We start from the raw sequence: 22,550 nt of genomic DNA, 5'->3' as shown, positions 1-22,550 counted from the left end.
CCTGCTGCTCAGGGCCCAGCTGTGCTGCTGTGTCAGCCTGAAGGCATTATGGAACAGGTAAGTAAGCCATTGGCGTCCATCCACTGAAAAAGGCTTTGCTTTGATCAACACCATCAGTTGCAGCTGATAATAGGAACCATGGGCTAATGAGGGAAATAAGACTTGGCTCTGTTGACAAGAGCCAGGGAAACTTCACACATCTTCCTCTTGGAACTTGGAGGATGAGGTTAGGCCAGTGGAGCCAAGGAATGCTGCCACCTTGGAGAGCTCCCGCCCTGACAGTTCAGGGGGAATTGAGGGGCGAGCAGGTGGGATACAGACGCCTTTGGAAGTGACCTCTCGTGGCTAATCTAGGCACTGCACTCTGCATGGACAAGAGCTTTTCCATCCTTCAAGGTGGCTTGTGCTAGAGCCAGGGGTAGGCAGCATGAGTGGTCAAGACCTCCCTTTTGGAAGACTGTAGAAGCAGAAGGTGCTGGTTGCTGCTATTATTTCTTTCATGGATTTTTCTCTACTGGTTTCTGAGCTCCCATAATTTCCTGTTGCCTGCCTCTTGCTGTTACTCTTGGAGAGCAGCAATGCAGGGCACACCTCTCAGCATGGAATGTGCATACTGGGGGCCCACGCTGGGCACTTTCCATCTTGGTAGGTGCTGGGGCCCATAGGGAAGGGGCAAACTTAAGCAGATCCTCCCAGCCACCTTTCTCCAGAGCCCATGGTTAGGGTCTTTGCCTAACTTAGGATCCAAGCCCCTAAGCTGCATTACCACTGCTCCTGACAATCTAAGGGTTTTCTAAGCCCAAGCCAGATTAGGGCTTCATGTTCCGGAGATCAGTCTCTGTTTCCTATTCTAATTTCCCAAGGCTTGCTCACTTAGAAATAAGGGGAAGGAGAGATGCATCAGACTTCCTGAGCCTAGATAGCATTGAGAAGGGCATCAGTGGCATTGAGAAGGGATTTGGGAGTGTGCCAGCCTGTAATTCTGGACCTGGCAAAGAGGAGGAAATAAGCCATTGGGTGGATGTGCAGTGGGGTTCCTGGGCTCCCACATCCCTGCAACACCAGCCATTGGGGCCTCTGATTTCGCCTGCTATCTGTTGCACTGTCCCTTTTGGGACAGGGGACCCTGTTCAACTGCATGTAGCAGTTTCTTTTAAAATAAAATCTGAGCACTTTGGGTGGCTGACGTGGGAGGATCACTTGAGCCCAGGAGTTGGAGACCAGCCTGGGCAACATAGTAAGACCCCGTCTCTACAATAATTTTTTTTTAAATTAGCCAGGTGTGGTGGCCTGCACCTGTAGTCTTAACTATTCAGGAGGCTGAGGTGGATCACTTGAGCCTTGGAGGTCGAGGCTGCAGTGAACCATGACCCAGCCACTGCACTCCACCCTGGATGACAGAGTGAGACCCTATCTCAAAAACAGTAGTAATAAAATAAAATCTGAAGATGATTGATTGGTGGGTCTAGCATGCCTTCTGGTCCTGAAGTCCATATCCTATTTATCTCCCACCTCCCGTCCCTCCAAGAAAGCATCATTCACCTGGCCATTGCTTGTTGGTTTTTTGTTTTTTTTTTCCAAAAACACCATTTTAATAAGGAAACAACAGAAATAAAAGATTGTTCTCTGGCTGGAGCCCAGACCCCATATAATACATTACATGTACAAAGTGGCTTTCAGCCAGCTCCTGGGCGTCTCCCTGGGGCTCTCCTACCACCTGTTTCATGCCAAATTCCTGGGTCCTTGGACCTCTGCTCCTCTCCAGAATATGCTCACCCCCTCCCTTTATCCCATAACACAGTGGCCAAGAGGAGAGCCTGACAAGTGGCTGGAATTGGAGGAGGGACTATTAGGGTGAAGATGTTTGTAACAGCCAAATAAACATCGGAGGAAAGTCTTCCTCTCCTCAGGGTATAGGGTGGTCAGTGGAAAATGGCGTGTCCTGCTTTGGTGTGGAGCATGAGTGCCCAGGGAAGCCCAACCTGAGGTGGGGTAGGGTCCCCCTGAACCCCTTAGGATCTCCTAGAATTACTGCCTCCACTGGGACAGGGCAGGAGGCAGAACTGTCCAGAACTTTAGAGAACTAGAGACCTCCCAAGAGGCTGATGTTGGCATGTCAGGACTACCCAGAGGTCACCATTGAGAGGAGTTTTGGCCATTGGTAATGGCCCTGTGAGGAGTACCCTGGTGCAGTTCCCACCATGGTCAAGTTGATCCTGCTGCAGGTTGCCATGCCAGGGCGGGATGGTGGTCACATGGAGAAAGGTACTCTTGCTCTGCTCGTGTGTTCCAGGCTGGTCCAGGGCATGAGGAGGCTCAGGATGCTGGCTGTTGATGCTTGTGCTCCAGCTGTGTTCTGCCCACAGGTAGATGCCCCCTGACATGGGCCCATTGAAGGGCACAAGTGGGCAATGACACCAAGAAAATAGGCCATGGTGGGCATCCCAGGCGGGGAAGGGCACAACTTCTTGAGGGATTGGTGGCGTCTCCTCCTAGGTGGTATGTACAGGAGGTGGAGGGACAGCAGGAGGCAAGGAGCCTTGCTGCTGGACTGTGGTGCTGGTCTGAGTTGACTTCCCTAGGCTGCCCCCACCTAGATGGAGACTTCATATTCTCTCGTCTCCTGCAAAGGAAAGAGACTGCTGGGAGTTGGAAACTTGTATTAGGTTTGCCAGGCCATAATTCACCTTCCCTAGGAAAAGGGAAAAAGTGAGAGGGCTTGGCAGGACCCTCAGGGTTATCTGCCCAAAGAAGCAAAGAACTGGGTCTTGGATGGGGTGGCAAGGCTGGCATGGTTACTTACTCCAGTCTCGTAAGTTGGATTGTCAAATGCTGACTCTATGGTAATGCGGTTGTAGGGGCGGGGGCGTGTGCGGGGCAGCTGCAGGGAGCTTTTTCCCTGGAGCCTGTGGGGCAGAGAAGCCTGCAAGTCAGGAGCACTGGGTAGGAGTGAGGTATGCAGGTATGCAGAGCAGAAAGAGAAGCCAGACTCACCTGGAGAAGTAGAAGTATACACCTCCTACCAACAACACCATCGCCACCAGTGGCAAGAAGATGGCAGCTGCAATGTGGGCAGCATCCAGGGTGCTGGAGGCAGCAGGTGCCTTGGCAACTGAAGACACAGAGGGTGGGATTGGAGCAGAGGTCTCTGTCACCTGGAGCCCATATTCTCTCACCTCTGCCCAAGGGCATCTGGCTACCAGCTCCCTCTAGCTGGCTGGGTGCAGGGAAGGAGCTTTTTATCCTGCTAGGCCCAAACCTCTCTCTTTCTCCGCCCTCCCTCCTTGGGAAGCCCATGACCTGGGAGCCGTGAGAACCAGGACCAGGGAGACCACTTCTCTGGCCCTCAAGGGTAGAGACTCACCATCCAGGCTGCGACTGTTGTAGAACCCATCCAGAGAGGCTGGAACAAAAGGGGATGGCCAAGGGCAGTGGGTGAGCCCAGTGGGCCAAACCACTAAGGCAGAGAGAGGAGGTAGTGGCATGATCATGGGAAGGATTTGTCCAAGGAGAGGCCACTCCAGCATTTGTCTTGGTGATGCCAGGTCAGAAGGATCTGGCAGAGACTGGGGAGACCAAGGGTAACATGAAGGTGGCATGGGCAGGTGGTTCTGGTTCTCAACATTGGACATCTTTGCCAGAGCAGCTCTATGGGCCAGGGAGGGTTTTAAGGGGTGACAGGGCACTCACCAGCCCTACAGATGGGTGGGGGGTCACTCCAATGCGAGGGGTGCCCAGGCACACACTTGATGCTGGCCTGGCCCTTCAGCACATAGCCAGGGGCACACGAGAAGTGGATGGTGGCCCCTGCTGGGTGTAGCCGCTTCTGAGGACTTTGGGCACCATTCTCAGGGGCACTGAGACCATGGCATGGCTTGAGCTGTTCCACTGCAAAGCAGGCAGAGCGCAGTGAGGGTGTCATACCCTTGGCCTCCAGGGCAGCATCTTTTATCTCCAGCTAGAGGTTTTTCCTCCTATTCAATTGACACTTACGGAGACATTTAGGGGCCCGGTCACTCCACTTGGGGCTGCCAGCCTGGCGATCATGGCAGGTGAGGATGGAGCTGCCCGTCAGCACAAAACCCTGGTCACAGATATACTGCACGGTGGCCCCCACGGGAAACTTGGGGCTGGATATCAGGCGTCGGCTGTGCTCCACATCTCCAGGATCGTGGCAGGAAGTCACTATGGGTAGGGGATGATGGGGAGAAGTAGCCCAGGGAGAACTAAGCAGAGGCCAATCCACCCTGGCTGTGTTCTAGGCCAGCTAACTTCTTCATGTCATATGGGTCTACCCCCTATGTATCTGTCCCTACCATTATGTGGGTGTGTCCCCCCATTTGACCCCTTCCCATCTATTAGGTTCGATAAACACTGATTGACCATCTACCAGGAATGAAATACTTAGAGTACGTGGCTGATAACCCCATGAAAAGGTATCATCCCCATTTCACAGATGAGGAAACTGAGGCTATAAGAGGTGAAGGAACTTTGAGGATACTAGCTAATAACAGCTACAGTCTGGTTCAGAATCCAGGAGAGAGGTTTGGAGGTTGTGTTGGGAGGGGGAGCATGGGGAACAGGTATACTCACCCCTCTGGCATGAGGGCAGGTCCTCACTCCAAGTTAGGTCCCACTGGCACATGAGGACACTGGATCCCACCACCTGGTAGCCAGGGTAGCACTGGTAAGTGACCATGGTGCCGTGCACTAGCTCAGGCTGTGATGGGCTCTTCCAGCCGTTGGGGATCTCAGGCAGCTCCGGACATGTGTCATTGCGGGGCACCTCTGGGGGCACAGAGGCACAACATGCAGGCCCTCGGCCAGCACCAAAGTGACTGTCCCCCTCACCTTGAGGGCACTCTGGCTCCTGCTAGTTTGTCCTGGACCTAGACTGTCCTGGGCGGGCTCAGGGATCCATTCCTCCTTGCTCAAGGGCCCCTCCTTGACTGCCTCTGACATTGCTCTGTCTCCTAGATTCCAGGGTTAGCATTTAAGCTTTGCCTTACTTCCAAAAGCACCTTGACCAGTTCCTTAGGCCTGAGAGATGGGGCCAGGTAGGGTGAGGGAAATTGTCACTTCTATGAAAGATTGTCAGAAAGATAGAAGCCAGCACCTTTCCTTAGTTCCCCCATTTTTGTTTGAAAGTTGTTCTGGCCAGGTGCAGTGGCTCACACCTGTAATCCCAGCACTTTGGGAGGCTGAGGTGGGCAGATCACTTGAGGCCAGGAGTTCGAGACCAGCCAGGCCAACATGGCAAAACCCTGTCTCCACTAAAAATACAAAAATTAGCCAGGCGTGGTGGCGTGTGCCTGTAATCCCAGCTACTCAGGAGGATGAGGCACGAGAATTGCTTGAGCCCAGGGGTGGAGGTTGCAATGAGCAGAGATCGCACCATGGTCTGGGTGATAGAGGGAAACTGTCTCAGAAAAAAAAAAAGGAAGAAAAAGAAAGTTGTTCTGCTGCCTACCCAAACCCCCCTTGCCACTATAGAATTCTGGCTCCCCCTCAGGGCAGATGGATAACAGGACTAGCTTCCTCCAGGTGATCCCTGGTGCTTTTCCAGCTTCCTCTTGTCTGAGACAGCATTCAGGCACCTCACTGCCCTGGCCTCTTTGACTTGCCATGGCTTGCTGTCTGCACTCTGAGTGGGGTAGGGACAAGCTCACCAAAGAAGTGGATGACGAAGCCCTGCTGGTAGCCCAGCACTGAGGTCCCGGGGTCCGACTGGAACTGAATGGTGACATCAGCCATGGAGGTAAAGAGCTTGAAGTGGCTACGGGGCCCTGAGTACTGGCCTAGGACCCGGGCTGTCAGGTCATCCCCATCATAGAAGGTAAGCACATCACCAGGGCCTATGCGCAGCCTGTGAAGGAGGAGCATCAGGGCAGAGCCGGCCTGGGGGCCCGAGGATGGGCTGGACACGGGATATCCCCAGACCTCAGGAGTTGGGTCGGCCTGACTCGGTAGGCACTCACACTCGGACGTCCAGCATGACGCGCTTGTCCTCTTCCACATGCACACCCCAGATGCAATCCTGCCCACGACCGTAGGGCTCTGGCCAGTTGGGAGACAGCACCACACCAGCCGAGTCTGTGATCTCCCCGCTGCACACGGCTAGAAGGCAGGGGAGGCCCAGAAGGGTCTTTTCCAGCTTACCGTGGTGTTGCTTACCATCTGCCCGTAGGAGTGCCCACCAGTTGCTGGGACCCCCCACCTCCTCCTTGGAGGAAGCCTGAACCACGTATATCACAGGGCCCCTGTGGCCCCGGGCTCTGCTGCTATTCCCCTGGTATGACCCTGCTTTTTGCCCGGCAGGCCCATCCACTGGTGTCTACTGACCTCGGCAGGCTGGCTCTGTCTCATTCCACTGGGGGTCGTGGGGGTCAACACACTCGATGATGATGGAGCCCTGCTCCAGGGTGTAGCCAGGGTCGCAGCTGAACTCCACAGTGGTACCCACGGGGTAGGTGGGTGCGCTGCTGCTGAAGTTACCGTATTTGACAAAGGGCTCATAGCAATGGCCCTGCTGGAAGGCTGTAAACCACAGGGCCCAGCCCAGCTCAGCCTTGACTGGTATTAAACACAGTGGGCAAGCATCCCCCTACTTCCCTCCCCAGAGCCTTTCTTTTCCTGGGTACGAATGACAAATATATATCCTGGGGTTGGAGCAGGAAGGTGATGGAGGAGAGACAGCCAAGAGCATCCATCCCTATTATGCTCAGGAGGCCGTCTTGATCACCATGCTGTTCCCAGTGCCTGGTTTTGTGCTTAGTACACAGAAGGTACTCCATACATGTTTTTTGAATGAATTAATCAATGCATGCATGCATAAATGGTTCTAGAATGTCTCTTACAGCAATTCTTTCTTAAGGGTTGAGGGCTTTTTTGCTTTTCAAAATCTGGAGAATTTATTACCTTGGACCATAGGGCCTAGGTCCAGGCAGAGGTTTCCTGCAAAGCTGGGGTAGGGATCCTGGACCCAAAGAGAGGGGCAGGGAAAGGGGGCCTAAGTACTGAGTGAGCAGGGGCTGACTTGGAAGGAGTGACAGCATGGAGGCAGAGAGGGGTAGGGTGTGGGAGAAAGATCCTAGGCCGGAGCCCATCCCCCTGGACCCCCCACCCCCAGTGAGGCCCCAGCAAGCTCACCCTCATAGCGCAGGGCCATGCCTGCAGCTGCCCCGCTGCTGTCAGTACTGAGCTCGACAAAGAAGTGTTTGCCAGAGCTGAGCAGGCCCTCAATGGGCAGGTATTCCACCTCATAGGAATCATACACTGGTGGGGCCTCCACGTTGTCCCCATTGCGAATGATGAGCCTGAACCAGGAGAGTGGCAGCTATGTAGGCTGGTGGCTGACCCAGACGGGGTGTGGCCCCAGGCTTGGGTAGCGTCCATCCAGCAGAGTATTACCAGGCCAGGCACTCCCATTCCACTAGGACAGCCCCTCACCTGTCATCATCCTCTGCCAGGGAAACCTTCTCAAAGTGCAGGTGTAGCCGCTGGCCCTCAGGAGCCTCAAGCAGCCAGTGACAGGTGAGGTTGTTGCTGTAGTTGCCCGGGAAGCCTGGAGAGACGATGCGGCCGGTGGTGGCGTTGCGGATCACTCCGCCGCAGGCAGCTGTAAGACCAGGACAGGACGTAGGCTAGGCCCCTGCCTGAACCCAGGCAGCCTAACATGCCTTCCTCCCTATCTCAGCTCTGTATCCTCTGCTTGGAGCAGCGGGGACCTTGCCTCTCTGCCATCTTGGCCCTCATGGTCCTGAAGGTCAACCTTTTAGCCCTGTGAACCTGCGTCTCCAGGCAGCCTGAGCTCCAGAATCCTGCCGCCTAACCTTTCACACCCCTGGGACTGACCAGGGCAACTCTCTTGACTGTGGGTAGATGTATCACTGCCTGGTTGTGTGCCCAGGTAAGTCACTTTCCCTCTCTGCTGACTTCTCTAGAAGGCCGACTCTCCCTATGTGGGCTTTATTAAAGCCCTTACTGTGGGCTTCAACCTTCTTGGATACATCTGCTACTTCTACCTCATGCCACTTTCCTAAAATCAGTTGTTTGGGTATGTCCCTTAACTAGGACCCCCCGGAGCAGGAACCAGGTCTTTTCAGGCCAGGCACAGAGTTGGTGTTCAGCATTGGTTGAGTAAAATGAGTGAATGAATGTAAAAAGGGGTTAGCACTAGATCCGGGCGGCAAACACCTGATGTGCATGCCATCCGCCCCGGCCTCACTACCACTGCCGTTCCTGGGCCGACTGACCTTTCTAGTGTTGACCCCTGTGGCTTGGGACTGTCTTCTCTTTCTAAGGAGAGACTGAACAGTTTGCCTATGGCTATCCGTGAGGATTGCTGGGTTACTTGGCCACAAACTCCTGGCGGTTAAGTGCGGCCAGAGAGGGGGCCTCAGGCAAGAGGAGTATGGCTGGTTCCAGGCAGTGCTTTCCTCTCCTGGACACACAGCTCTGACCTACCCGACTCTCAGAGACCAGGCTGTCATGACCAATACACAGGACCTTTGTCTCCAGATGCTCAAGGCAGCAGAATATTTTAACATAGTAAAGCTCCTGGGGGCTGGGGCAAGTTTCTTCTCTGCAGAAAGGACAGATCTGCCTTGGCTTGGTCTCAGAATGGAACTGCCCTTCAAATCTGATCATGCCCCATCCTTTGCTTAGAATTGCTTAGTGGCTCCCCATTACCCTCAGGATAGAGTTAAAGCTGAAGATGGTGTTCAAGCCCTTTATGAATCTAACTCTCTCTAGACTCAGCTTCAGTCCCCTCTCCCTGCATACCCTCTGCTTCAGGCACACTTCACTGTGTGCTCACTATCTTGTGCTATTTCATGCCTCCACACCTCTGCATATGCTGTTCCAGGAATCCACCGCGCTTTCCCAAACTAATATTTCTGAAATCCTTCCATGCTGTCTCCTTGGGAAGCCTTGCTTGCCTCCTCTCTCATCTTGGAGTAGCTCTCCGTCCCTCGGGCTCCTCCACCACTCTGCCTTTACTCCTATTGTAGCATCCTCTGCACTGAGCTGCCTGCCAGCCTCCCCGCCAGATCCTTGAGGGCTGAGAATGCGTCTGTGTTATTCAACTCTGGTTGTGCCTGGCACCCAGGAAGAATTTATAGAATGAAATAAGATTCATGGCTGGGTATGGTGGCTCAAGTCTGTAATCCCAGCACTTTGGGAGGCCGAGGCAGGTGGATCACCTGAGGTCAAGAGTTCAAGATCAGACTGGCCAACATGGTGAAACCCCATCTCTACTAAAAATACAAAAAACTTAGCTGGGTGTGGTGGCATGCACCTGTAACCCCAACTACTCTGGAGGGTGAGGCAGGAGAATCGCTTGAACCGGGAAGGCGGAGGTTGCAGTGAGCAGAGATCGTGCCACTGCACTCCAGCCTGGGTGACAGAGGGAGACTCCATCTCAAAAAAAAAAAAAAAAAAAAAAAGATTCAAAAGCCTAAGCCCATAACCACTAAAAAGAAAAAGCCTGGCTGGGCGCGGTGGCTCACGCCTGTAATCCCAGCACTTTGGGAGGCCGAGGTGGGCAGATCATGAGGTCAGGAGATCAAGACCATCTTGGCTAACACGGTGAAACCCCGTCTCTACTAAAAATACAAAAAATTAGCTGGGAGTGGTGGTGGGCACCTGTAGTCCCAGCTACTCAGGAGGCTGAGGCAGGAGAATGGTGTGAACCCGGGAGGCAGAGCTTGCAGTGAGCCGAGATAGCGCCACTGCAGTCTGGCCTGGGCGAAAGAGCGAGACTCCATCTCAAAAAAAAAAAAAAAAAAAAAAAGCCTAAGTTGCCTTTCATACTGCAAACCAAATACTGCGTCTTCCTTTTTCCAACAAGCCCCTTTTCATTGGCAGCAATCCCAGACCTGATCACTCAGGACCAGACCTAGGAGTCCCCTTTCCCTTTTCCCAGTTCCCATCAGTTTCTGGAACCTCCCTCTGCTTCATTCCCCAAATCACAATCCAAGTTCAAACTGTCTTGCCTGGCTGGCCTCCCAGCCATCTCCTGAGGAATTCTAAGCCCCTCTCTTCTTATAAGCTTCAACAGCTCCTCAGCCTGTATCTTACCCTGACACTCAAGGCCTTTCCATTGCCACATGTCTCAGGCTTCAGCCAAACCTGGCTGTCTTCTGTGTCCCTAAACACCCTCACATTCCTGCCTCTATGTCCCTGCCCACGTTGTTCTCTCCATTTAAATGTCAAACCTGCAGGGCCTCCTTCCCCAGGAAGCCTCCTAAATGTCCAGGTAAGAATGATTGCGCCCTCGCCTCCCAGGTCGCTTTATATCTTTTTATTGGTGCTTTTTACTTCTTGCCCTGGAAATTGGTGACCTCTGTGCTTTCTCCTTTCCCTTTCCTGGAAATGTGGGTTCTTTGAGGTCAGAGTCCCTGTTTAATTCAGCTGTTTATGCCTGTGGTGACTTCATCTGGTAGATGCCCAGTAAGTGCAGGTTGGATGAATGCCACTGAGGTGCATGGCCATTTTCTGGCTTCCTTATGAAGAGCAAATGAAAGTGGCAGACAGCAATAGAGAGCAGGGATGAGTCCCCATCTCACTTCTCTGCTCAGCACTGAGCCCTTTCCCCTGGGGACACTCACCGATGCAGACGGGCTCCTTTGAATCCCAGAAGGGCTGGGTGGCATTGAGACAGGTGAGACGCCTGGCGCCCTTCAGCTGGTAGCCAGTGGCACAATGGAAGCGGGCACTACCCCCTGGGTGGAGGCTGGTGACAGTCACATCTCCATAAGCTGGACGGCGGGGAAAGTGGCAGCTCAAGAGATAGGCTGCAAACAGAGAACGGGCGACACTGTATGTGTGCAGGGTGGGGGCGGGAGCTGGGCCATTGGTGGGGGAGGTCTGCCTCAGTCTGCCTGGAGGGGTCATTTGGGGCCAGAGGAAGCACTATGAGTTCCAAAACGACTCCAATCTCCTCCCTAGAATGTGCCAGTGATATTTCCAGCAGCCTGGGCTGGTTAGTGGAGCAGATACAGAGCTGGAAATTAGAAGGGTTAGGTTTTGGCTCAAGCTTTGTGACACTTTAGTCAGGTTATTTAATCTTTGTGTGTGTGTTTCCTCATTTGTTGAATGAGGTTTAAAATCCCAGCCCACCTACAGGGTTACTGTGAGAAGAAATGGGATAGTATTTTATCTAGCTTGGTATCCCTGGTACCCAGCTGATAATATATCTTCAAGAAATGCTTATTGAATGACTCGTAGACATGAAAGCGCTTGAAATAGTGAAAAACCTATACTGATGTAAAGTGTTGATACTGTTTTTCCTTTAGGGAATAAATATGATTTGCAGCAGCAAAGACTGAAGTCAGACAGTAAAGGCTTTCCCAGTATTCACTGAGAAATGCTAAAAAGCTTGATGCCAATGGCCATGGACTTCTTTTAAAAACAGAATGGTGGCTGGGCCGGTGTCTCATGCCTGTAATCCCAGCACTTTGGGAGGCCGAGGCGGGCGGATCACCTGAGGTGGGGAGTTCGAGACCAGCCTGACCAACATGGATAAACCCCGTCTCTACTAAAAATACAAAATTAGCTGGGCATGGTGGCGCATGCCTATAATCTCAGCTACTGGGGAGGCTGAGGCAGGAGAATCACTTGAACCCGGGAGGTGGAGGTTGTGGTGAGCCGAGATTGTGCCATTGCATTCCAGCTTGGGCAATGAGAGCAAAACTCCATCTCAAAACAAACAAACAGCCAAGAGTGGTGGCTCACGCCTGTAATCCCAGCACTTTAGGAGGCCGAGGCGGGCAGATCACCTGAGGTCAGGAGTTCGAGACCAGCCTGGCCAACATGGAGAAACCCCATCTCTACTAAAAATACAAAAATTAGCCGGGCGTGATGGCAGGCGCCTGTAATCCCAGCTACTCGAGAGGCTGAGGCAGGAGAATCGCTTGAACCTGGCAGGTGGAGGTTGCAGTGAGCCGAGATCGTGCCATTGCACTCCAGCCTAGGGGACAAGAGTGAGACTTCATCTCAAAAAAACAAACTTACAAACAAACAAACAAAATCCAGAATGGTGGTAGGCTGGGGCAAGGTGGGAGGATTGCTTGAGGCCAGGAGTTCGAGACCAGCCTGGGCAACATAGTGAGGTCCCCATCTCTATAAGAATTTTTTTAAAAATGGCCAGGCATGGTGATGTGTACCTGTAGTCTTAGCTACTCAGGAGGCTGAAGTGGGATCGCTTGAGCCTAGGAGTTTAAGGCTGCAGTGAACTATGATTGTACCACTGTGCTCCAGCCTCCCTGTTTCGAAAAACAACGTCAAACAAACAAGAAAAAGATGGGGACGAGGGTAGGGAGGCAGTGCACTGCCTTCATGGAAGTTGGGGGAAGAACAAGTTGCCCTGGGAAAGCTGGCAGCTTTGGAATTGTCATACCAAATTTGACCAAATGGTGGCAGCAAATCCTACAAAACAATCTGGCATATCCCGATCCTGGGGTCAAGCTGGGGTGGTAGCTAAAAGGATCAACCCGGTGCAGTGGCTCACGCCTGTAATCCCAGCACTTTGGGAGGCTGAGGCGGATAGATGGCCTGAGGTCAAGAGTTCAAGACCAGCCTGGCCAACGTGGCAAAACCCCATCTCCACTAAAAAAATACAAAAATATTAGCTGGGCATGGTGGCGGGTGCCTGTTATCCCAGCTACTTGGGAGGCTGAGGCAGGAGAATCTCTTGGACCTGGGAGGCGGAGGTTGCAGTCAGTCGATATCATGCCACTGCACTCCAGCCTGGGCGACAGACTGAGACTCCATGTCCCAAAAAATAAAATAAATAAAATAAAATAAAAGTGAAGATCTGGCTGGGCGCGGTGGCTCATGCCTGTAATCCCAGCACTTTGGGAGGCCGAGGCAGGTGAATCACAAAATCAGGAGTTTGAGACCAGCTAACATGGTAAAACCCCATCTATACTAAAAATACAAAAAAAAAAAAAAAATGATCTGGGCATGGTGGCACACGCCTGTAGTCTCAGTTACTTGGGAGGCTGAGGCAGGAGAATCGCTTGAGCCTGGGAGGCAGAGGTTGCAGTGAGTGGAGATTGTGCTACTGCACTCCAGCGTGGGTGACAGAGCGAGACTCTTTCTCAAAAAAAGCGAAGATCCTGGCTTGCGTCTAAGAGGTGAGTGCAAAGGCCTGGAGGGGTCAAGGAGAGGCTGAGAGGCTTGTACTACAGAGCCTGATAACCCTTGGGGTGGTAGGAAAAGTGAGGACTGTCTAGACTGAAGAACTTGGGTCTTGGGATAGGGGGCAGCCCCACTGATGGTATCAGGTAAATGGGAGGAGAGGTCCATGCAAGGCCTCTGTTCCTGGGTGCCTTTGTGTGAATAGAAAAATGGGCCCTCTTTCTTCCCCCCATTAAAAAGAAAAAGAAAAAGGGGCTGTCTCTGGGCAGACCAGGGTCCAGAGATTTGAGTTTTATGACTTTCATCTGTCCTGTTATTATGTCTGTGAAAGTGGGAGAAGAATTCCTCCTCTTCTGTCTCTCACGGGGCTCTGGAGAGAATGGTCAGTAAGTGGCTAGTTGTGCTTGGCAGGCAGTACAGGGCAGTGCTTAGCAGGTGAGCTCTGGGTCAGACTGCCTGGGTTTGAATGCAGGCTTCTTCCCTACGTGCTGTGCCACCATGGGCAAGTTACCTAAATTCTCTGTGCCTCAGTTGCCTCATTTATCCACCCATTTTCAGTATTACATCCAAGGTTGTGGAGGTTAAGTGAGAAGACATATGTGCAGTTCCTGAACAAATGCCTAAGACATCAGCCTGCTGTTATTGTTTGTAATCTTGATTAATAATAGCACCTCACATCTGCATGTACTTTCCAGATTCTAAAATGCCTTCACACTCCTCTTTCTTGATGTCTACAATATGCTTGGGAGAAAGGCAGGCAAGGTAGGGGCTATTAGCCCATTTTCAGATGAGGAGAACAGGTTCAGAGAGACCCTGTGCCCTCATCACACAGCAAGGAAGTACTAGACCAGGAACTGGAAGCTCCTGGGCTCTGAAGCCTTCTTGCTTTCCCCCTCCACCCCACCTGCTTCCCCATTTGAAGTAGAAACTTGGGTTCAGGGGTTGGAGAAATCTGAGAGTAACAGACAAGCCTGCTCTGGGTGTTGTCCAGGGCAGCCACTCACAGTGACCTGGGGAGAGATCCCAGGCCAGGATGGGATGGGGAAAGGGGTGTGGGGCACCACGCCCAGAGGGGAGGAGGCTAAGAGGTTAACTGACGCCTAGTGGGGTCTAGACCATGAGCCAGGTTCAGGCCCAGCATTTCCCCTTACATCTTCCCCTTTGAGTTCTTATCACCACTCTAGTAAGGGAGGGCCCTCATTTCACAGATGAGGAAACTGGGCTGGAATGGGGTGACGGTAGGAGGCTGGGGGCAGACAATGAAGCCCCCAGACTCCATAGTAGTTAAAGTATCTCTTCCCAGGATGAGCTTCCTCCTGTTGCCATGACAACCGTTCCCGGGGAGCCTGCACCACTGCAATCTGTTGAGTTATTTTCTCACTGGAGTCTGTTTCTGGAGCCAAGTCCAGTGCCAGGAATGCTGAGGATGGAGGAGGGGGATGTCTGTCAGGGCCGTCTGCGTCCCCACCATGCCTGAGGCTGTGGGAGGGGAGTTGGAACTTGGTCCTGCGATAAGGCCCTTGTGAGGCCTCATCCTTGTGACCTCCAACATCAGCTTGGACAGCTCCAGCACAGGTGGGGGTACTAGGCCCCTCACCCCCTCTTCTGGCACCCTCTTTCTCTAGCCCACGGAGATTCACGTGTGAGCACACGCTCCTCCTGTTCCCATCTCTGGGATCAGGGCTAATTACAGCCTATAATTAGGGGAATTACACTCATTAAGGCAAGAGCTGATCATTGACAAAAACTGGGCTGACGAGGGAGGGCTTCTGGGAGCTGAGAAGGAGGCAGGACCAGGCCAGCTCTTCCAGCCCTTCCTTGGAGGTTGCTCCCCCTTGCTGGGCCTCCAGCTCACTGCCATTCAGCCACCTTTGTCTGGCCCGACAGAGAGGAGGTCTGGAGTTTTGTGCAAAGGAATTTGCAGCAAGAGAGAAGGTTATCATGGCGTGAAATTATGCATGCTGCCAGGGAGGATTGATGAGCCATTAGGGAGGCTAGCTGGGCCGCCTAGACGTTTCACCCTTGCCTCAGCTGGCCCCTTGCCTCTGCCAAGCCACTGTACAGCCCCATCCACTTCTAGGCTCCCTGCTGCTATGCCAGACTGCTCCCTTAGTTTGGGTGGAGGGGTGAGGGTGGGGTGAGTGCTCCTTAGGTGGGGTTCCAAGCAGCCCCATCTCCACAGTGCTGGCTCTTCTGCCCGGCTGTGTCCCCCTGCAGGGCCGCAGAAGTGGTCCATGACAATGCAAGACAATCCCTTGATTGTTCACACCAATTATTTCCCTATTAGTTCTCCCTAGTCTCAACTAGTGAACCCATGCAAAGGATCAAGCTGACTTTGTGCTCAGAGAGGGGGATGGGTAGAAGGGACACAGCCGAGAGAGCGGCAAAGTCCTGAGCCGCTTTTCCTCCCTTTCCCATCCTGCCAGTCATGTAATACTGGTTTCCTTAATGGAGCATGTGCTAAGCACTTGACATGCACCATTTTGCTTAATCCTAACCATGACTTTGTGGGGTAGGTGTTTTGGTTTCATATTACAGCAGAAGGGTCAGAGAGGTCAAATGACCTGTCCAAGGTCAACAGCCAGTAAGGAGATTCAAACACAGATCTGCCCATTGCCTGAGTCTGTGATTTTTTTCATTACATCATGCTGCTCCCTTATTTCCAAAGGTGTTCTGAGCTGATTGGGGCATGGGCCAGGTCAAGGTGGGTGAGGCAGTTCAGGAAGGGAAGTGTGGCGGCTAAGACCTCCAGATGGTCATTGTCAGATCCCTTTGACCTTCACCCTCTTGCATTTGGGGAGGGCTTCTATTATTGCCTGTTTAAGTGTCTGCCTCCTCCTGAGAAAGAACTCCTTGAGGACAAGGACCTTGGTGCATCCTGACATTGCCAGTGTCCAGCACAAGCCTGGCAAAGAGCAGGTGCCTAGGAAAAATTTGCTGAATGAATGAATGAGGGACAACGGGCACACCTAGAGGCTACCTGATCCTGAGTCAAGACCAGCTCTCTGCAGGGTGGTGGGTGGAAGAGAGAAGATCCTGGAGGTTTCAGATACGTGATACTTACCTCCAATTGTCCAGAGCTTCACTGGACATTTGTGCTATGTGTCACTAGCCCCTCTCTGCTGCTTCCCTCTAGGATGTAATTTCACAGAGACCCCCCCCTCCCCGGCAAGGAGGGCAGCGAGTCTGGGCTGGTTCCGCCTTCAACTACCCAGGCCTTACCTTGGTAATGGAAATGGAAGGTGCCAGGGCCAGCCGGTGGCGGGAGGCTCTGGAACCTCAGGGCCGCTTGGTGGGTGGGGCTGCGGATGACTTGGCCCCGAAGCAGGAAAGACTGGTTGGCCAGGGGCAGTGGGTCCGGCCCCCCCAGGCCTTCCACAGTCACTGTCTCCCCTTCCCGGAGGCTGATATTCTGGACCTGCCGGTGGAGTAGAGAGAGAAAAGCGAAGTAGTCAGACTTCTTCCTGCTGCCTGGATCCTGCCGCCCTCAGGATCCTGCAGGCCCCGGGCAGATCAATCCTCAATGCCCCTTGAGCGTCCGAGCCCCCAGGCCCTGAGCTGGGCACTTCAGCAGTGCAGGAGTTGCTCATCTCAGTGTGAGATAGGACCAGAAGTTCAGAGATTAAGTAAATTATCCAAGGTCACATAGAGATTCTTAGCAGAACTGGGGTTTATAAACACAACTTTCTGTCTCCAGGCTTTTCAGATACACCAGCTGCTTCCTGTCCTTCCCCTCCCTGGCTCTGTTTTCTCATGTGTAAAGTAGGGATGGAGTAGGTGTATTGAACCAGATGGTGTCCGAGGCCCTGGTCAGCAGTATGAAGTCTTAAATATCAGATCCATGTGCCCAGCTTCCCCTGGACATCCCTGTTGGATGCTTCACACCCAGCCTGCCTCATGCTAGGTGACTGTCTTCCCCCAGCCAGCAGTTCCTCTGGGAATGATCTATCTCCCTGGGTGTCCAAATCAGAAACTGGCATCTTGCCTCCTCCCTCATACCTAGTCAGTCATTCAGTCCTGTCAACTGGATCTCAAATCTGTTCATTATTCTTCATCCCCACTGCCATTCCCCAGCTTACCGCCGTTACTGTGCACCTAGATCACCGCAGCAGCCTCCTGGCCAGCCTTCCTGCCTGTAGGGCTTAACCCACTCCTCCCTCTACAGCAGTGTTTTCTGAACTATAGCCAGCTGACAGTCTTAGATCTGTTGCTGATCATGGTGCTTCTTGTTTAAGTCCTCCAGTGGCTCCCCATTGAGTCTGTGAAGCCGATATTATGTAGTCCAAACTCCTTGCTTAGCCCTCAAGGCCCTGCCCAACTTGGCCCCTGCTGACTGTCAGCTGGGCCTTACACTACGCCCCTCCGCATGTCAATCATGATTCTCTCTTTTTTCTGAGCCTCCTTCTCTGATCCTTTCCTCTGGCTGTCACAGTCTCCTCTGCTACCACGCTGATCTTCAGGCCCTCAGTCCCTTGAGCATCTTTCTGGGCTCCATGCCTCCATTCAGGCAAACAAGGATTGGACAAGGACGGACTCTGCCCAGAGGGAAATTAGCAGCATGGCTTGATAGAAGGAACACTGGACTGGTTGGGAGCCCAGAGATCTGGGACCTCATCCTAACCATGTGATCTTGGACAAATATGCTGCTATTTGAACTTCGGTTTCCTCATTTTATAAAATGAACTAGTGGAGTTCTCTGCTACTTAAAATGTGGTTCCTGGACCAGCAGCATCAGCCTCACCTGGGAACTTGTAAGAAATGCAGAATCTTGGCTGGGCGCTGTGGCTCACGCTTGTAATCCCAGCACTTTGGGAGGCCGAGGCGGGTGGATCACCTGAGGTCAGGATTTCAAGACCAGCCTGACCAACATGGAGAAACCCCGTCTCTACTAAAAATACAAAAATTAGCTGGGCATGGTGGCGCATGCCTGTAATCCCAGCTACTCAAGCGGCTGAGGCAGGAGAATCGCTTTAAACTGGGAGGCGGAGGTTGCGGTGAGCCGAGATCGCGCCATTGCACTCCAGCCTGGACAACAAAAGCGAAACTCCATTTCAAAAAAAGAAGAAATACAGAATCTCAGACCCCACCTCAGACCCACTAAAGCATACTCTGCATTTTAACAGGATCCTCGGGCAACTCAAAAGCACTGATCTACATGGGCTCAAGGTTCCTACCGTGTTGCTCTGAAGCAGGGTTTCAAGGTTTGACCACCTGGGATGGTTAAGTGGCATCAGTGAGTCACCAAATCCTTCCCAGTCTTATTTCCCAAATACTCCAATGGGTTCCTCCTCTCTATCGTTTTGTTACTGTCCTGGTCCTAATTACCTCCTGCCCATTATTTTTCTCTTGAGAATGGCTTTCTGTCTGTCTCACACTTCCCATCCCCAACTCATCTGCTGATTTCAGATTGCCCAGAGGAAAAGGTCCAGACTGCCCAGCTCACATTTGGTGCCAGTGTCTCTGCGGCCCTCATTAACGTGCACTGCAGCCGCAGACCACCCCTCACTTCCACCCCCTGGGCATCCACGTATGGGACTCTGCGGGGGCAATGCCTTCCCTTCTTCCTCTCCTGGTGAAGCTGGTCATCTTTTCAGATCTCAGGGCCGCATCCTCTGCCTCCCAGGCTAGGCCAGGCAGTCCTTCTGTTTCAGACTCTCCCCACTGGCTCCTGCCCATCTTGCTGTTAAAGCCAACGGTGGCATGTTGGGTCACAGTGCCCTCTTCACTGGCCAGTCTCAACAAAGACGTGTGGAAAGAGTAAATGTGTGGGCTGCTGGAGGGACATTTCCCATCAGATACCTGTGAGCTGAGAAGCATAGAGGATGCTGAGCCTAGCCAGGTCCAAAGAGATGGCTGCTGTGAGGCTCAGGGCCCCTCAGACTGGGTGCTGAGAAGAGATGTGCCCTGGGGACTCCAGAAGGGGCAGCTGGGCAGGGAGAGGTCCCTACCCCTGCCTGAGAGGAAAGACCTGGTGGGTCTTTAGGCTGAAGAGAAGGCTCAAGGCAGGGTGCTGGAGGCCGAGGCGTCTCCTGTCTGTGAGAAACTCCCCACCCAGGCACGTTTGGGCGGAGGCTGCCTGACCATCTGCTGGGGACATTCCTCAGGGAATTCCTGCAGCAGGCGGAGGCTGGATGAGGTCCCTTCAAACTTGGAGATTCTGTGATTCTAGAGTTGGGAAAACAAGACTCACACACGTGGAATCTGTAATTATCGAGAGATGCCAGGCAGCATATAATTCCGCCTTAAGTGGCACTGAATGCAGGCAGCAGGAATCCTCGGGGGGAGAGCGAAGGGCTCAGAGGCTCAGGGAAAGCGCCTGAAGCAGGTGGGTCTCAGAGGGCCTTGAAGAGAAGAGCACTGGGAGAAGGAGGAAGGGAGGATGCTCACTACAGGGAAATTACCACGAAAGCAAAGGCAGAGAAGTATTACTAGAAATTAATTTGTATTTTCTTCCTAGTTCCCCATATACCTCTGGCTTGACCTCTAGCTTCTTGTTCCTGATCTTGCTGCTTTGGGACCAGAGAGAAGCTGTAGCGACAGAGTAACAACAATTGCCATCATAGGGTGTGTCAAGCCTTGTACTAGGTGCTTTTCATCCTCACCACGATTCTATAAGATAGGTGGTAAAATACCCACAAGTAACAGAGGCTCGGAGAGGCTAAGGAACTTGCAAAAGGTCACATGGGGTTAAGCAGTCTTGCCTTGCTGAGACAAGGCAGCTCCCTATCCTCCCAACTTCACGGGAGCATCTTCTGTAGAAATAACATCTAGACATCTTTATTCCCAAGCTCCAGCCCCCCCAGGTTTAGCAAGGAGGTGGGTCTTGGCTTGGCCTGGCTTTTTTAAGATGTTGGGATTTGAGTTCCCACCAGCCACCCTTGCTCCTAGCAGTCTGTAAAGCTGGGGAAACTGGGACTGAGACCTCTGGCCCCCTCTGGTCCAGGGGAGGCATGGCCCTTTCAAGCTGGCCTGGCTCCCGGCCCAGTCTGGTGGTGAGGGTTGGGATGAGAGTGTGGAATGAAGTGGCTCCTATCCAGAAGCCTCTCTGTTCTCAACCAGAGGCTGTCTGTGCAGCTATGGTCCCCTGGGTTTCAAGCACCCTCTTGCGGGCCTGCTGCAGTGGCTGGAATGTAATTTGTCACTTGTTTGAGGGCCAGGCTGACAGAGGCCAGACAGGGCTGGGTGTCGGACAGGAGGGGTGATGAAGTCTTGATGCAATTTGCAGGCATCTGTAGAGTCTGGGAGACAGATTGAAATGTCAGCTCTCTTCTTGAGGGCTGTCTTCCATACCCATAGCCAGTAACAGGAGGGGACCTGGGGGCCAGGCAGGGGGAAGACAGAAGCAGAGGGAGCTGAGGACAATTCCTCCAGGACCCTGGGCTGTCTAACACTGCCCTGCTTCCAGCAGACCATGGGGTCAGCTCAAGGAAGAAATATAGCCACTTTGAGAGGCTGGCCCTTTCCAGGGTGGGAGGTGGAAGGATTCAGGTTGTCTTCTGCCAACCTCTAGCTCATCAGCCTCATCTGGCCTGTCTGTCCCCATAGAAGCTGTGAGTCAGGCCTCCAGCATGTCCCCTAATGGCATAACCCACAGACGAGATGGCACTACAGTTTTTGTACTCATTTGCACCAGTACAACCCGGCGTAGGCAGATGAGCTCAAAGATGACTCTTGTGTGCGATCCCCACCCCCAGATGCTGGCTATAGGTCTCCTAGGCTCTCTTGGTCACCATCACCTGTGTGTACTCAGACACAGGCCCACTTAGACGCACACAGCCCCCTCAAACGTGTCCTAACACGTGCATGCCCTCACATACCTGTGCTCCCTCACAGCAACCATAGGATAATCACAATTTTCCCATAAGAACTTCCGCAGTTTTCACATCCATTATCTCTTCAGCTCTCATAAAGCCTCAATAAGGGAGGCAGGGCAGGCTGTTTTCCTGCACTTTATAGATAAGGGAACCTTGTAATCAGGGAGGTTGAGAGATCCTCTTTGGTCACACAGTGAGTCCAAGACAAAGCCAGGACTCGAGGCCAGGACTCATTATTCCTGGTCCAGTGCCCTGTCTTGTGTGCCTGGCAACCCCAGGCCCTCCCCAGAACTGGGAGAATTCCAAGTGGATGTCCTCCAGAATCAGGCAGGGCTGACTGGGAAAGGGCATCTGGGGCAGATCCTGACAGGTACCGGTATCCGCCTGGGTCTCCCACTTTGGATTTGCCTCGTGCCACAGACAGGCCTGTCTCCTGGGCCAAGGGAAGAACAGGGGCTTTTGAGTCTTGGATTGAATCTCGGCTCCATCACTGACCAGTTGAGGGGCCTTAGGCAAGTCATATGACTGCTCTGAGCCCCAGTTTTGCCTGTGAAATGGGGATAGTTTACCTACTTCATGGGTTTGTAAGGATTTGGTTAGATCCTGCCAGTAAGGGTTTTAGCACAGAGGGGCACAGCACTAGCAGTCATCTTTCCATTTAATGGGGAGATGTGGGCCACACCCTGGTAAAACCTTGGCATTTGCAGCAGAAATGATAGCTGGCTATGAACTTACTTTACCCTCAGGTCTGCCAGGGCTCTGCCTGGGAGGCACTGTACCTTGGAGCCACCCTCTCCCTGGCCCAGGCTCTGCAGCTGCCAGGAAGCAAACAGCAGAGCCAGGAACCTGAGGTGCCCCTTCTCAGTCAGGCCTATGAGGGAGCTTGCTGACCCCAGAGAAGGAGCCACACTCAAAGGGACTGGCTAGGAGGAGCCTGGTGCATCATCTGGTTCAATCTCCCTTTATAGAGAGGTAAACTGAGGCACAGAGAAGGCCAGGGGTTTAGCTCAGTCACAGAGAGGTGGGCTGCAGAGCCAACACTGAAACCTCAGTCTTACCAGACAGTCTCTGTGCCCTTCTGAATTGGCACTTATCCAGAAAACCTTATGGGGTAAGATCTGTTTTAGGGATGAGGAGAGTGGCCAAAATCCATGGGGCTAGACCTGCCTGCATCCTGTCATCCCTCTTAGATAAGCCTGCCTAGAGCCAGGAAATATAAAGTTGTCCAGAAATTCCACCCAACTGACCCCCTATCCCATGCCCACATCAGTGCTGGTCCTGACACGGCTTAGAAGGCCAGGGTATTCTGGCTATCAAACTGTCAGCTGGCCTGGCATGGGTGAGCTGTGTGCCAACAGAGCCACCTGGGGCACCAGGGCAGGGACTGTGGGCAGCTGTGCCCAGGCTCCAGATGGTACAGAGAGCAGCCAAGCCAAGATGGAGGCTGGCAGTGGGAAGGCTCTTGGAATGCCAAGTGCAGAGAGAGGCAGGCGCCAGGCCCGGAAAGGCCTGGAGCCCTCAGGGGGAGACTGACTGCCTGGGGAGGGGCCGGGACCCACATGGGCCATGAGGCTCATGCCCATCCATCCTGAA

At 53.0% G+C, this 22,550-nt stretch overlaps 2 protein-coding genes across 6 annotated transcripts in view; one reads left to right on the top strand and one right to left on the bottom strand.

Moving 5' to 3' along the window:
- Positions 1-22,550, top strand: part of PIPOX (pipecolic acid and sarcosine oxidase) — a 108,626-nt gene that overhangs the window by 3,111 nt on the left and 82,965 nt on the right. For 2 of the 4 annotated variants that reach the window (XM_055256802.2, XM_063628712.1), the window contains exon 2: positions 13-57. The exons of the other annotated variants lie outside the window; for them this stretch is intronic. In XM_055256802.2, coding sequence (XP_055112777.1) covers positions 13-57 — 45 coding nt within the window. The remainder of the gene's footprint in view (positions 1-12; positions 58-22,550) is intronic. 4 annotated transcript variants of the gene reach the window in all.
- SEZ6 (seizure related 6 homolog) overlaps positions 1,550-22,550 on the bottom strand; it is a 51,296-nt gene continuing 30,295 nt past the window's right edge. The window contains exons 4-17 of one of the 2 annotated variants that reach the window (XM_055256779.2): positions 16,366-16,561; positions 10,611-10,796; positions 7,450-7,618; positions 7,150-7,316; positions 6,343-6,537; positions 5,979-6,117; positions 5,670-5,866; positions 4,594-4,788; positions 3,994-4,185; positions 3,691-3,888; positions 3,365-3,403; positions 2,995-3,112; positions 2,804-2,906; positions 1,550-2,639 (exon numbers count right to left, since the gene is read on the bottom strand). In XM_055256779.2, the coding sequence (XP_055112754.2) occupies positions 2,607-2,639; positions 2,804-2,906; positions 2,995-3,112; positions 3,365-3,403; positions 3,691-3,888; positions 3,994-4,185; positions 4,594-4,788; positions 5,670-5,866; positions 5,979-6,117; positions 6,343-6,537; positions 7,150-7,316; positions 7,450-7,618; positions 10,611-10,796; positions 16,366-16,561 (2,127 nt within the window). In that variant the 3' untranslated portion in view covers positions 1,550-2,606. The remainder of the gene's footprint in view (positions 2,640-2,803; positions 2,907-2,994; positions 3,113-3,364; positions 3,404-3,690; positions 3,889-3,993; positions 4,186-4,593; positions 4,789-5,669; positions 5,867-5,978; positions 6,118-6,342; positions 6,538-7,149; positions 7,317-7,449; positions 7,619-10,610; positions 10,797-16,365; positions 16,562-22,550) is intronic. The other variant, XM_055256780.2, reaches the window with a different exon arrangement.

The sequence above is a fragment of the Symphalangus syndactylus genome, chromosome 20 (assembly GCF_028878055.3).
Source record: "Symphalangus syndactylus isolate Jambi chromosome 20, NHGRI_mSymSyn1-v2.1_pri, whole genome shotgun sequence".
Classification (NCBI taxonomy): Eukaryota; Metazoa; Chordata; class Mammalia; order Primates; family Hylobatidae; genus Symphalangus; species Symphalangus syndactylus.
This window is presented reverse-complemented; position numbering and strand designations above follow the sequence as displayed.